General features: G+C 39.6%; 2 protein-coding genes across 2 annotated transcripts in view; one reads left to right on the top strand and one right to left on the bottom strand.

Annotated features, from left to right (window-relative positions):
- The first annotated feature begins 208 nt into the window (after nt 1-208).
- OIP5 (Opa interacting protein 5) lies at nt 209-5608 on the top strand. The gene is made up of 5 exons (XM_059849469.1): nt 209-548; nt 681-747; nt 1717-1839; nt 2355-2436; nt 3737-5608. The coding sequence occupies exons 1-5, from the start codon at nt 242-244 to the stop codon at nt 3809-3811; spliced, it is 654 nt and encodes a 217-aa protein (XP_059705452.1). The 5' UTR covers nt 209-241; the 3' UTR covers nt 3812-5608.
- Nucleotides 5609-6248: 640 nt separating this feature from the next.
- The window catches only part of CHP1 (calcineurin like EF-hand protein 1), a 36905-nt gene continuing 28116 nt past the window's right edge, over nt 6249-15037 (bottom strand). Inside the window, exon 10 of the mRNA XM_059849471.1 lies at nt 6249-14889. The gene's annotated coding sequence lies outside the window, so the exon portion shown is untranslated. The remainder of the gene's footprint in view (nt 14890-15037) is intronic.

Raw genomic sequence — 15037 nt, 5'->3', positions numbered from 1 at the left:
TGGTCAGAGGGGGCGGAGCGAGGGAGCCACCAATGGCGGCGCGGCCCGCCGCGCGTGCTTATTTTCAAGCGCGATGAGGCGTTCCCGGTAGAGCAAGGCGCGCGGCGCGGCCCGCTGCTCAATGGCTGCGGGCGGCGAGGATTGACGTCCCCACTGACCAATGGCGATGCAGACATGCGAACTACCCTCCAATCGCGATACAAGGGGGCGGACCCCGCGCCCGAACGCTTGGCGGGAGGAGATGGCGGTGCGGCAGCGGCTGCGACAGCTGTTCCAGGACCCGCAGCCCATGGGGGCCATTGTACTGGAGCGGGCGCCCGCCCCCGCCGCTACCGCCTGGGCCTCGCCGGCCCCGCCGCCGCCGCCCCCGTCACCGCCGTCGTCTCCCTTGCCGCCGGCCGCGGTGCCGGCATCGCCGCCGCGGCGACAGGGTCCGCTGCCGGAGGAGTGCGCCGTGTTCCACTGCCGTGGCTGCTGGACGGTGCTGGGGGACTCGCTACAGCTGTGCGGGGAGGAGCCGCCGGGGCTTCGCGTCCTCGTCTGCTTCAGTCAGTGCCTCGTCGGGCCGGCGGGTGCTGAGGACGCGCCGCTGCCCCGCGCGGGCCTCGGGCGGGCAGCGGCGGCCGGGCGGGGGGTGGTCCGGGAGCTCTCGGCTGCAGCGCCTCTCTCTTTCTCCTCAGAAGTCACCAGCGATGTGACCTGGGAGGACTCGCTGCTGGTCGGCCTGGAGGGAGCCCTCCTGGGATGGTGCGTAGCTCCCGTAGTTCTGCACCGGGCCTGCCGTGAGTGGGAGCAAAGCCGGGCTCCGCAAGGCCGGGAGCTCCTCCGGCTTGTGCGAGGGGGTTCTGAGGGGCTTGGCAAACTCCCAAGTGACTTCTGTGCCTGTTTCACATTTCGGATGGAGAAACCTTTTGTAGGGATGTAGTTCTCACTTGAAATCAAAGAGTTTTGCTGCTATAACCTCTGTAGGTAGGGAGAAACATTCGAGCAATGCAGTAGAAGACAGCTTAACCTGTAGGTCCCTTTCTTTCCTTCCCTAAAAGGTCTCTTAAAACATCTCTGGGTTTTGGTTGGTTTGGTGGGGTTTTGGTTGGTTTGGTTTGGTTTTGGGGGGAGGGGTGGCTATTGCTTGGTTGGTTTTTCTTAATACTGAAAATAAAAAACTTGTGCTGACCTATTCAGGAATCTACCGTTTGCAAGGTTTGGTAACTCAGTCTAACGGGAAGAATGTAAAATGTCATCTAGGGGCTTACAAAACCAATAGCTTGTTTAAATGATTTTTAAAGGCTGTTTTACAAACTGTCAGGACTGGGAACTTTTTCAATATAAGACTTGCTCTTTTTTTGACTTTTTTTCTTGTTCCTCTCTCTGCTTGGGGTAATAATCTATTTTGTTAGAAAGAATTTACAACTGGCACATGCATTGTTTCATTACTTAAGTCATGTTTGAGTAGAATATCCTAAACCACTCTTTGATAGTAAGATGTGCATTTTCTTTCTTAATAACGACTTCACTTAGAGAGATTACTTCTTTCACAGCATGCCCAATTTCTTACGGTCATGTTGTTTTTGTACATATTACTTTTTTGAGGAGGAAGCGTTATTATGCCTTGGATTTTGCCCCAGTGGAACTGAAGATTTGATGCCCTCTGACAAATATACAACATCTGTGGTTTCAAAAGCTTCTGTTTAACACCACTTCCCTTTCTCCTTTTAGTGCTTATTATTTATTATTCTGTCGCTCTTGTGGCTTGGCCGTGGGCTTCATTCTTTATTCTTCTGGCAGTGACCTGGCGCATCTCCGGGACTTGTTCTGTTTCTTCAAGGACAGCATCATGTGGTGAGTACACTGCATTCTTAAGGTCAGTGATTCACAGGTAGTTGTAAGTTACTGTACAACTAGCCTACAGCTACCAAAAGTGGTTTGACTTTTGTCTGAGCATATTGGTGTGGGATTTTAATATTCTTGATGTCTAAATTGTCTTGATGTGAATCCCTTTGATTTGCCTAGCACCTCTTGAGTGTCCTTGTGTAATGTAAGACTTCATATTTACTTGTGTGCAATGCTGAAATCTCCTCAGGTCCAGATTCATTTAGCTAACGTAAGGTATCAAAGTGATTCCATGCTAGGGTGAGGATTTGACTATAGCAGCTGTAAATTACTTATAGCAGGTGGTGAGAGGATCTTGATTCCAAATTAAAACCATTGTTACATTTTGACTATTTTCATAATTATTATTTTTGGCAACAATATTGTATCTGCTTTAAAATCATCTTAAATCATCTGTCTAAATAGTGCAACTATAGGTTTTTTAACTGGTTGTGGTTTTTTTGTTTTCCCCTTTTGTTTTCCAGTTACCTCTTAAAAAATCAAATGATTATAGAAGCTTCTAAGGTGAATTTTCCAGCTGTGACCTTAAAGGAACACATGCAGAATGTAAGATTTCCACAATAATGGAAAATACTTTTAAAATGCTGATAATTTTGGACATTAATTCAAAAACATTGACACAAATGTGGGGTCTTTTAGTGCCTAAGATTGAGAAAATACTGCCTTATTTGACAATAACTGACTCAATGCAGAGAGGTGAAACATTTTCCAAGAGCTCTAAACTACAGAACATACCCAATTCTAGCTAAATTTTGGCAAAAGTTTGTTATCCTTTTATCTCTATACCTTGCAAAGAAAAAAAGAACCTAAAATCCTTTATACAGACTTGACCTAAGTATTATGACTTGTGTTGATATTATTGAAGAATTTAAAAATAGAATTTTCTTTTATTTGAAAGAGTATATAAGTTATTATATACTCTTTATATATAAAGAGTTACATTTTTATGTCTCTGTAAGCTCAAAACAGCATGGCAGTATTTGTAGTTTCAGAGAGAACTCTAGGACCTCCCTCCTGTGTTGGTGTTCAAATTGGATGTTCTTTTCAGTAACCTGACTTGTTATGTTAGCTAATTACCTGTGCCTAAGCTCAAATAAAGTTATTGTGTGTAGGAGACAGCCAATATATCCAGTATTTGTTATAATTTGTTCATTACTTGTTTGGGGGGTTGAGTTTAGGTTTTAGTTTCTCTTGTGATGGGCCTTTTATATTTCTTAAGTTTTGTCCTCTTCCAAGTCATCTTCCAGTTTCTGTAAGATCCGAGTGTTTTTACAGGTCAAGTGAGGCTAAGATCTTACCTAGAAAAAACTTCTGAAGTTGAGACATGATTTAGTAATAATACATGATTGAAGTAAAAATATAGCAGCACTTCACTGCAAACACAATTTATGTGACTGTAGAGTTTGCTTGTTGACTAGAACAAGCTCAAGCATCTGGGCTTTGCTTTTTGAGTCATAATGTCCACCTGTATTCCTAAGCTAATGATGAAACAGTTTGTCCACATACTGTCAAAGAAGGTCTCTGGCTGTGTGAAAACTTGAGTTAACTAGGAAAGATCAGGTTCATCATAGTAAAACTGCAGCAACTCCATCTCCATCTTCCATTATGTCCCTGGGAGGGCCGATACTGGTACACATTGATCCATCTCCAGTTTTTAGTGCAGCCCTCTGATCTGGGTGCTGCTTTTGTCAGTACTAAACATGCAGTATAGAGGTCAAGCCCCTCTATATTTTCCCATCTTGAAAATGAACTGCTCTTTAGCCACTTAAAGTGGGGTGCAAGTCATTCAAAGATCCAGTGTTAGGACTTTTTTTGCTAATTTTAATACTCTTCTCTTTTTTCCTAGATGAAAGAAAAGCTTGTGGAGTTAAGTGGTCGTGTAGAATTATTGACAAGGAAGCTGGATAAAATAATTATGTAACAAAGTAATTGTGTAACAGAATGGCAAAATTCTTCAACGGATTCAGATGACCTACTATCAGGATATGCAAGAGTTAATCAACTAATATCCATTTTCAAGAACTGCTGGAGTTGTTTCTGCATCTCTGCTGAGTTTGGTCATTATGAAGAAATAGTGCACCAGACCAGGTCTGAGTATTGATCTGTCACTTTGTGTGTGGAACTGATGATGAAGTGCAACCCTTCAGGAACACCTGAGAATCTGACATACTAAAGTTATGCTTGGAAGACTGAACAGCTCAGCCATGCAGTATGTGGCTGAGGCTGTGGAAATCTGACTTTGGTTTTTCTAATGACTTCAGGGGAAAAACTTAGAAATACTGAAGTCAGGTTTCTGGAGCTATGCAAAACATACTTAACAAGGTGATGGTATTCAAGAGCCACCATTACAAACTGAACCTTCTTAAAAACCTAAAGCTCTTGTCCTACCTTTTAATACAGACACATTGTTAATGGCAGCCTTGGTTTTAATGGCAGCTAGATTTTGGTCATGTGGCTCATAGCTACATCTGATATGTGAGCCACTGCTAAATGGACTCCTAAATAGTTTTGAGATTTGCTTGTGTGCATTGCCTGCAAAAGCAGCAGATGAGCACGTCACAGATGCTGCAATGAGTCTGGATGGCACCATGGAGGCAGAACACAAGGTTTGCATTTCAGGTAAAGGGCAACCCATGTGCTTGCCAAGTCTGCTGAAGTACAGCCCCAGGAACAGGACTGAATCAAATTTTGCCAGCTAAGGCTGTGAGGAACTGCCTTGAACAGATTTGAGCATTTCTGGAATGTTAACTATGAAAGCAAGGAACAGTCTTCTGCACAATTGTGGAAGCACTGCTTTCCTGAAGTTATGACTGCCTGTTGCCTTCAACTGGCTAGTTAAGATGTTTCATAAAAAAAACCTACTTTTGGCTCATTGGCACCTCTCTCTGTTGAAAATTGGTTCTGCTTATTTCCAAATATTTAGAAAATAATTTTACAGAAAAGAAAGCACTACTTACCCTTTGTTACTGGGACAGAATATCCCTAATTCTTGTTTTTGGAAGATTAAGGTCCCTTTTCCTCTCCCCTTTGCTGTCTAAAGGGCTAATGTTTTTCCCTAAAGGGATAATGAAATTTATGGAAAGTTTAGTAGTTGTCTGTGGTAGTCTAGAGAGGATTATATTTACCTGATCAGCTTAATTCCAGTGATGCAAACTGCCTTCTCCTTCCATATATATGACCAGCAGGTTGCAGACCTCATTGCTGCTGCTGCCAGTTCTGTGTTTTGTCTTATTTGTAAAATAACTGCTTGGAGCAGAGGGAACAAAACTCACTGTAAGGCACCTCAGAGGTTTTAGGTGGGCAACTGGTACTTAGGCTAATACTAATCTCACTGTGCTGCTTTCTGTTTGGGAGTTGTTATAGTCTCAGTTCATTGTTGTAAGCAAAACCATGGAGTGTCAACAGTCGTTCTGCAAGGAGAGGAGGGACTCTCACAAATTCTAATACCACCTTTGTAGTACTTCCTTAGTGCTTGTGTTGTTGTTGCATGAGTCTAAGAAATGTGATTGATAATGGGACTGTTTGCTTTTGCCCTTTCATTCTAGTTTCTGCATTGAGACTGTTTCTTGCTATTTTATCTGTATTATGAATAATGCTAAATTGTTTTGCATTATTAGTGCTGATCCCTAAAAGAAAAAGAAAGCTGTCAATTACATTTTTGTATTATATTTAAAGTTGTGAAGAAGGAACTTCTTAAATAAAAGCTGAAACTCAGAAATTCATATAGTCCAAATCACTGCCAATATTATGTGAGTTCTGGGCCTACTTCTTTTCCTTTGATTATTTTGCAGAAAAAAACCATCACTTTATCTTGCTTGGGTCCTCATTTGTTATGAAGCATTAAAGTATTGGTTCCACAGATTATATTATATGGCATAGACTTAAATAAACAATGAGTATGTGCTGAAGAATAGCTGCTAAATTTTTAAACTGCATTTCTGTAATCTTTGAAACTGGGAGGATCTCCACCAACCACAGAAGAAATTTTTTGGAAGTGCAGTCACCAGAACAATAAACAATATGTCCATAAAACAGTGTTCTGAGAGGCCTTGTTACTTTTAGGCAATCAATACAAGAAGCAGAGAGTTTCTGCCACCCTCTAAAACAACCCTTGAAGGGACTGAAGTTATGTATCTTAGAATGAGTGGAATAACAATTTTTGTTTACTTGCTGTTTAAGGTAGAAACTCTTGCGCCTGAAGACTGCTGGGACAGCTGTCCCCAAAGCAGATATCCAGAATATATGAATTCAGCCCAAGTTGTTAAGTTTTGACAAAGCTACAGCAAGTACACCTCAGAAGTGGAGTGGAATGTACAGTAATTTGGTTAATTTGTCTTCTGAACAGATGACACATGCAGTTTTAGTGCATTCTCAGCCTGTGCTGCTTTATTGCTAAAAAAGTTTGTATACAGGTGCAGAGTTTCCAGGTTCATTTTTAAACAGTTCCTCTTTACAGTGTCAAAAGAATAAAATCTTATCTTGAAATCCTCAAAGATGCATAGATATAAAAGCAAGCTGCCTTTTGGAAAAAATCAGAATTTTCAGGGACACATTCTTTCACTGTTACCATGTAAAACATGTGCAATGGGAGTACATAGTTTGTAGTCACACCAATAATTTCCTCCACTAATCCATGCAAGAATGGTATCAGAAGTTCAGTATAAGTATTCATTAGCCTATTAAGTACTAACGTAATTTTAAAGAATTTATACATAACACTTCTCCTTTGCTGTTGTATTTTTCAAAAGGAAAATAACTTCACTGATATCCTGAAGTAGCTCATTCCCCAGGTTATACTGAAGGGACATATAAAGGATACAATGGCTTACTCATTACAATATTTAACAGACTTTAAAACCATGCATAGTGTTCTAAAGAATTAAAAATTACCATGGTTAACCACTGGGCTAACTTTGTCTTAGAAATTTTCTTGTTTCTTGAAGAAATTGGCTTAAAGACTTTCATGCTGTCTAACCTGTGATACCATGGAATAGTTATCTTCTCTTATAATATTTGTATCTTCATTTGGCAATCCTTACATATTTAAAAATGGGTAAAACCACAATTCCCATTCTAAACCCAAAACACAGTGCTTTATGAATGGTTGGCTATGAAGTATGAACAGGAGTTAACTTGACACACCTTTTCTTCCTCCAAGACACTTCTTTCTACTTAAGATAGAGGATGGAGCCTCTGTACATGGAGAAGTGTTCTGCACAAGTTAAGCCCACTTACAAAATTAAGCTAAGCTACAAGTATGGAATTCTGCAATTACAAGCCAGTATTCTACATGTTTAATTACAAGTTTAAACTTGGAAAAGTATTAGTGACGTAGGCTATGCCACTAATTCTCTTATTTTCAAACTGCCAGCAGAAATTGACTGCATTATCCACTAAGAGACTTGAATTACAGAGAACACACTAAGAGTTTACAGAAAGATGGCACCCAAATTCCCTTTTATCTAGTAAGTGAAATAAAGAAAACAAGACAATTGCAACCTCTGTTGCAGAAGATAAAGACCTTCAGTGATCAAATCTCATTTTCTGTTGTTAAAAATCTCTTTAAAGAACTAAAAAATATACAAGATTACCAGTATTTTCAGGTTCATTCCTGCAGATGCCATTATTGCTGGCTGGTACCAGTATGCTTCAGTACAGCTGCCTATGTGGCTAGAGTTACCTGAAAATACTGTCTCTTAAAAAGCTATTCAACACCTGAAAAAATATGTACTGTGCTTATTAATTTCAGTATTCTCCAAATAAGTTCTCTCACCACACTCATGCTATTACTTACTGCTGTCGGGCAAATACTACACTCAATTTAAGTCTGTGGTTTTTGTTACTTGTTTGTCGCCTTGGGTTTTGGGGTGATTTTTTTGTGGGTTTGGTTTTTTTCTCTCCCACCAGTTGCTCCCCTGCACTGTGTAAGAAACTCTGCACCCTTTTCCTTGCTACAGCTGCAGCAGGTGAGAAACCTCATCTCGCCTCTAAACATGCTTAGTTCATGACCTGCTTTTTACATGCTCAGGACAGTGAGATGAACCAGACTAGAGGTTATAAAGGCGAGTTCTGCTGATCTCGGTTCCTGATTTACAGTTTTGGTGCCATGCTTCTGTCCCTATCTATACATTCTGCCCCCTTCTCTACAGAGGCAGCACATTCTCTAAAACAAACCCAAAATTTGAGAATCAAAGCAGGAAGTTCAAGCTATTGGTATATTAATTCCTATTGCTTCATTATGTATAAATGCATATCTCAATTTACTGGTAATAACTACATTACACTAGACATTTTGAATCATGCATAATTAGAATACTAGCTCTAAGATTTGGTTTGTGGGCCTGTGCCACTTTCCTTCAGTTTCTCCATGCAGTTCTTCATGCCTAAGGCATTACAAACTACCTGCCTTTCATCTGACCTGCAAACACACTCATTTGGAAGGGAAGTGGAAAGAAGCAGACAGGACTTACACAGGACACACTGAAAAGAAAGTTACCTTCTATCTTTAACTTTAGATGGGGTAAAAGTCTTGGGAGTTTGTCTATATTATAACCTGGTACATAGGCTCAGAGACAGAAACACGCTCTGCTGACATCATGAACACTGACACTTTCTCTAAAACACAGGAGGAAGTGTAGAGATTGAAAGCGAACAGACATCAGAATCCATGGTTAGTGTTCTGCACTGTTGAACAAGACACCCTGATTCAACTAGTGGCTTTTGTGTGCTAGTCAAAGTGCTACAGGGGCAAAAGGCTGGATCATTCCATGAAAGAAATCCAGTGGAATCTAACTTGAACTGTCATTCTGCAGCTCTGTACCTGATCAGCAAGCTATTAGTTTTGGAGGACGATCAGCCAGTTTCCTAAGGATGCAAGAAGCAGTAATTTCTAAGATTCATTATGCATCAAAAAGAGTTCTATCTTCAATATTTTTTGCTTTTCTGCCCCCCCCCCAAAAAACAGACTGCCAGTTCTTGACAATTTAATCCTCATGTGAACTGTCAGTATCCTCAAGCTCAGTACAATTTATTCCCACTTACTATCAAGAAGTCTTTGCAAGACTTCCTTTTTTCTCATAAATTTGACAAATACCCTCAGTTTCAGAAGGTACAATTCCCAACACAAGTACGGCTAGACCTTCTGCAGCAGCACTACCGGATATACAAACAGAATATATTTGTATCATCTGAGTTTAGTACTGCTAAAGGAAGCATGTAAATACTGGTCAATGTACCTTTTGATATACCACACCCAAGAGTGGTAGCACCTGACACTTCCACTTAGGTTTAGAAGCTGTTAAATCAAGGAGGTTGAGGCAAAAGTCATGCCATAGTACAAGAGCTGAAAGGCAAAGGGATTCCTTTTGTTGCTGTGAATAGTAATTCCTAGTCTAGCAGCCCACAGAATTCAGATCATTATTAAAAGCCTGAACTGGGAAGTGTATGTAGATAGCTTGCCCGGCTACATCAGTCTTTATTTCCTCCCCCCTGTTCTGAGTGGATATACCCTCGAAGAATTCTGTTCAGCCACAAAATTCATACTTCTGAAGCATGAATGTGACTTTGTTTTCATTATAATTTCATTGTTATGTAAATGTACTTGCTGATCACAGACCACATAATTTCATAATTTCTCAAATGTAATCAGAGAGCAATCAAATGAAGGTCCCTATGGCCAGCTTCCAATTTTATCAAAAAATCAATCGTTGGAATTTAAGCTGATTACAATCTTTAAGATCAATTAGTTTTCATAAGCATATTACATATTAGCCAACACTTAATTTAGACATTCTCATGCTTATCCTGTCGCTTTATACTGCAAAAATGCTCACAGCCCTCACAGTTCCATTATCAATTTATTAATAGCCAAAGTGCTTCACCCCCCTGCTTGAAAAACACAAGAAGCTTCCATTAAGCTGGAAGCTTACAGTCTAAATTACTTCAGCTTTGAAGAAGAAATGCAGTCACATTGATCTAAACCTCTGATTCTGTTCAGAATACACTACTATATGTTGGAACACACTGCGTCCATAGATGAGGTATCTACACTGAGAAGTGTCAACTAGGAACAGTTTTAGAACTCCTGTGGCTCTTTTATGCAACCCTTTGATAGCAAGTAATTTTCTGGATGCAGATCTACAGGTGAAGATCAATAACCCTTTGTGTTACCAGAGGCTTCACAGTACATTCCTCTGCAAAACTTCAGGCATCAGCTGAAATCAATTATGGTCTAAAGCAGTGTTTAGCAAAGCTGAAATTCTTTTCTGCTGTAACATCTTTAGAATTCTACAGTTGTGCTTGGCATGCACAAATGTTTTGAGTGTCAAGTGCTCTCTAATGTTTTGGTTTTTTGGTTTTGTTTTTGTTTAAAGACTACCTCAGATTGGTCTTTATAAACAAAGAAAACAAAAAGTACTTCCCACCACAAAAGCTTCTAACTTTAGAATCAGGTTCTCTTCACAGTACAGTATTTGGATAAGTTTAGTTTCTCAGAGAAACAGAGCAAGTGCTAGGCTACAAATCAAAAAAAAAAAATTACAGGGAAACTTCAGCTATCCTTTCAAAGAGAACTGTCTGCCCTTCCCCCAGCACTCACTGACAGTGCTTCAGACATGTGGCAAAGCTAATTTTTCTTTTTTTAATATATATATCATGTTCATTAACTTAGTATTCAAGTGCCAAATTCCCTCCAATGAGAGGAACATAAGAAGAATTCACCCTTCTTCTCAGGAAGACTCTTCACACAACTCCCTGCAGCACAGAGCGCCACAAACTTATTTGGTTATTACCCACTTACTCTACTGTACAGTCTTGCTAATGCAAGTTATTTACTATCACATGCAAAACAGTTATTGCTACTAAAGTTCTATTTTCTTATTAAATCATCTTATGGCTTTGTTTGCATCAGGGATTCTTCCCCCTACATACTGTGCTATTTTGCATTCCAGTTTCAGAGGTATTTTTCAATTGATTCTCCCAAGCACTAAACTACTTTATTCAATGGTACAGCTACGTCCATTTAGAATTGAACCTGACTCTTAGCACAGGTCCCCCAGAGCTCTGCTGTAAATGGCCCACCTGTCTAATTTTCTCAGAAATTTATTAGATGCAGAGGGTTGTTTGGTTGGTTTTGTTGGGGTTTTTTTTTTTCCCTGTTACATACATTAACTCTGCCTGGATTACTGTCATTGCACGGAAGTACATGCTTTTTGATTAATTACTTTAAAGATACATCGTACCAAAATTACAAAACCAAGCTACCCATTCCCTCCCTCCCCATAATGGCCATTTACAGGCAGGTCTCAGGAAAAAAAGATGCAGTATCCTCTCTAAGCTGAAAGAGAGAAATGGGTGAAGAGCAGCACTGGCATCAAATAAAAGACTTATTCCTAGGAAATCAGAGGATGCCATCCACAGAGCAATGCACATCTCAAGAATCATACCAGTCTCCTATTCGACTAGTCCAAGCTGCCCACTGAGTGCTAAATCAATTTTACTTCCCTGGTCTAAACTTTCCTTCTGAAAAACGCAGAGGGAGAGACAGAAATCATTAAAATTTAGCTTAGAGCTGGAAAGCAAAACTGGATGTTACCTAAAATACAAGATACTGAATTCTCAATAATACAGGGGTGGGGAATCTCTGATCCATTGGCTAGAGACAGCCTGCTGCACAGATACAGCCTGCAACATCGTTTTCCAACAGCCTTTGACCTTAACGTATTCTCTCTTATTAAGATGTATGTAAATGCAGGATCCACCCAAGTTATTTTAAGATTCAATAGGATTTCAGCCAAAAAAGGTTCCCCATTCCTGCAATAATGGAGAAAACTCTTCTATGCATAATTAGCACATCACATTTTGCAACTATTAACTTATCACACAATGAGGATAATGTTTTGCTAGCTATAATCATAGAGTCAGGTCTGAAAAAAGGACAAGATTACTTAACAGGCTTTGTAAATTATATGAAGGTAAGAGATGTGTACAGAATGTACACAAACTCCTTAGCATATTCATACTTTTGTGAGTATATCACAGGGTGGGTAATAGATGGTTCAATAAAATTGAAAATGGAAGAAAACACCAACAAAGATTTAAGAGAAAAGAATCACACCGACAGGGATGAGAATTATGGATACTTGCATACCCTAGCTTACTACTGCCAATGGACAGACAGACAAATATCAAAAAGTTAACTATGATTCTATGAAACCCATTAAGCGAACAAGTTCCATTTCTAAGGATAGCATTGCCATTGTCAAAGGGAGGATACTGCATGTTTAGACCATGTTTGTGACACTCCTATTGTATCCTTTCTAGTGTTAATTACATTATCATCACTGTTTACTAATAAATTTGTCACTCAGAAATTGTAAAAATACTACTAGGCTCATGCACTGGTCCTAACATGGCACTACAGTTTGCTACAAAGCACTAATGCTTATGGAACTATACACATCTCAAAATGGAAGACATTGGTGATTTTGTTGTTTTCAAACAACTTGTAACATCATTTTGTCCACAAGTATTAAAATATATATATGTATATATATATATATATATATGAGCTATTGCACATGCCCCTTGTTTTCGTAATCTTTCACACGGGAAGATTTCTAACCAACATAAAGGAAAAGCGGAGCAAGGAAAAGTGAGTCAGATGAAGCAGCATTTCCAAACACAGCATCTCTTTAAAGGTGCTGGCCAGGAAGGTACAGCAATGGGGGTCTTCTGGGCATGCACTTTTGGAGTATTACTTCTGTGAAAGCCACAGATCCTTAACCTAATAAAATCCTGATGTTCTAAAATTAAACTCGAAAACTAATGTTGCTACACTGTCATGAATAGGAGTTAAGAAAAAAATCAGTAATTCTACTTATTTGTTATAATTCCAGGTTACAAAATATTGAGTTTAAGGAGCTTAGATTATCGGCTCTCTAGTCAGGGAAATCTGCAATTTTTGTACATGTCCACAGAAAACAAAAATACCTTCCTGTCCCCCAAGTATTTTGTCATCAAGCTATGCAAGAAATAACTGCTACTTCTAACATCAGAGGGGTAAGTATGGGCAGAAGAAGAAAATTCCCAGATCTAAATCAGACATTTCTTATACCACACACTTTTCAACCACTGTAATCCTATGATATTGACAGTATTTTCCACCACTTAGAGATGGATCCTGCTTCTACAGACATCTCCATTAAATCCTATTGACTTCAACGTAAGGAGGCCCTAAAACAAAGTGTGCTTTTCGAGTTGCCTCCAATGCCAGAAAGTTCACACCATATCCAGCAAAGTCAGGCCAAGATGGTGGTTGCCAATGTTAGCTCTTATCACACAGCTCACCACAGTGTTACATGCAATTTTAAAGCACCTCTCTGCTCATTAAAGTTGGCATTACCTCATATGCAGCGTCCCGCCCACCACTCTTGAGCTTACATGTCTGCTCTTTGCTTCACGGAAAGACAAAATGGGTGAAGCTGTCATTAAATCCTATTGTTAGAAAACAAGTCTAAACACAGACATTACTTGGAGGATTAGTATCAATATCAACGCTTGCCCTCACTCTGCTATGGGACTTGGTCCCATAAAATGTCACCACATTTTTGATCCTAGAATGCTGCCCTGGCAATCAATCACCAAGACTTGAGAAGGATTTCAATCGTTTGCTTTTTCAGCCATTTTCAGGCTGGCTCTCTCCAGCAGTTTTCTAAAAGGAAAAATCGAACAAGAAATCTAGAATACTTCCCCAACCATTTTAGCATCTCCTGTACTTTAAGCTAGCAAGCCACATTTCTAAATCACAAGCTTGGAATAAGGTGCACTAAAAAGAGTTTCAGATTTGAGGTGGAATATAATACATATCCCAGTTCTGGTAGTTTTTTGCCAAAAATCTTACTTGTTATGGATAATCCCATGGCAGGGAGCATGTTAACAATATATGCTCCCATCTCAGAATGACAGAAAATATCCTATATAATCACAAATTACATAGACAAAGAATCTTGTGTAAACATGAGAACAACCAGATTGTGCCTTAGTTTGGGAAGGAGTAACAGCCAGAAAAAGGACTGTACTAAGTACTTCTGCTCTCAACTCGCCCCTCTTACGTGGCTAACATTCCATTTTCTTGGACCTATTTCTACCTAGATGGAGGAAGCATAAAGGTCCTCTCAGTCATGAAAGAATCAAAAAACAAGATTTCATCAGTGGTAGGAAAAAGCTGAAATTGTGTCGAGGAAGCCAGGTAGATAAACTGCAATTTTACAGTTCTGGTCTCTTCCATCCCATCAGAAGTTAATTTCTATAATAAAGAAAAATGTTCTGCCCATCTCTTCTACTGTAGAATGGTCTTGTTCCTTTTGATGATTCTGTATTTGTTCTTGTGCATTAGCTGCTTTATGTGAATTGACACCTATCTACAAAGTCAAGCCTGGGACCTGGACTAGAAAATACCTGTATGAGATGCCCCTAGTTGTTTGCTAAGTTTCTTCCTCATATCAGAGCAGAAAACATCCTGGTTTTCCTGCTGCAACTTTTCGTATATATCAGGGCAGTCTGAGACAGCAATGCATGCAGATGCTTTATCTGCTAGGAAATCCAATTTGACACAGCAAAGTACTTAACCTTCCTAAAATTAAGAAGGAAATACCAGTGAAAAACACCAGCTTCCACTTGCATCTGATTACAAAGTATTTTTCATTTTAAAACAGAATGCAGAAAGCTGAATGAAGAGCTGACACAGAAGACATTTTTTCAGGAAAACAAATGCTGATTTCTGTTTCTCTGCTTCTGAGTTTTGATAAAACAGTGGGCTACTTCTGTGGGGGAAGTCATCTGGTGAATCAAATGTTTGGTGAGATGATTCAAACAGAAGTGGACAGATCTTTGTTCATTCAGCTCCATGGAAATGAAGGACGAGTTTGGCTTGCTAGAAGAGAAATATCCACATTTTATAGCCTTTGAGCAAGTAAGAGGACCACCTTCTTAGGAGAGGATCTGGAATTCCAAATTAAAAAAACAGGGAAGGTAGTTTAGGAATCAGAATAAAATACATTCAATGTTAAAATGCCCACCAGTTCACTACTTTAAAAGCCTGACTCTAATGGATAAAATTATCTGGTTTCACAAACTGCAATAATCCCTT

The sequence above is a fragment of the Haemorhous mexicanus genome, chromosome 6, assembly GCF_027477595.1.
Source record: "Haemorhous mexicanus isolate bHaeMex1 chromosome 6, bHaeMex1.pri, whole genome shotgun sequence".
NCBI lineage: Eukaryota > Metazoa > Chordata > Aves > Passeriformes > Fringillidae > Haemorhous > Haemorhous mexicanus.
The sequence above is the reverse complement of the archived record's forward strand: the minus strand, read 5'-3'. Positions and strand labels throughout refer to the sequence as shown.

Bases quoted from the DNA above. Each gene is read 5' to 3' on its own strand.
- OIP5 (XM_059849469.1), top strand. From the start codon at position 242: ATGGCGGTGCGGCAGCGGCTGCGACAGCTGTTCCAGGACCCGCAGCCC. The intron at 549-680 runs GTCAGTGCCTCG...CTTTCTCCTCAG, and splicing joins TCGCGTCCTCGTCTGCTTCA to AAGTCACCAGCGATGTGACC. The intron at 1,840-2,354 runs GTGAGTACACTG...TTTGTTTTCCAG, and splicing joins TTCAAGGACAGCATCATGTG to TTACCTCTTAAAAAATCAAA.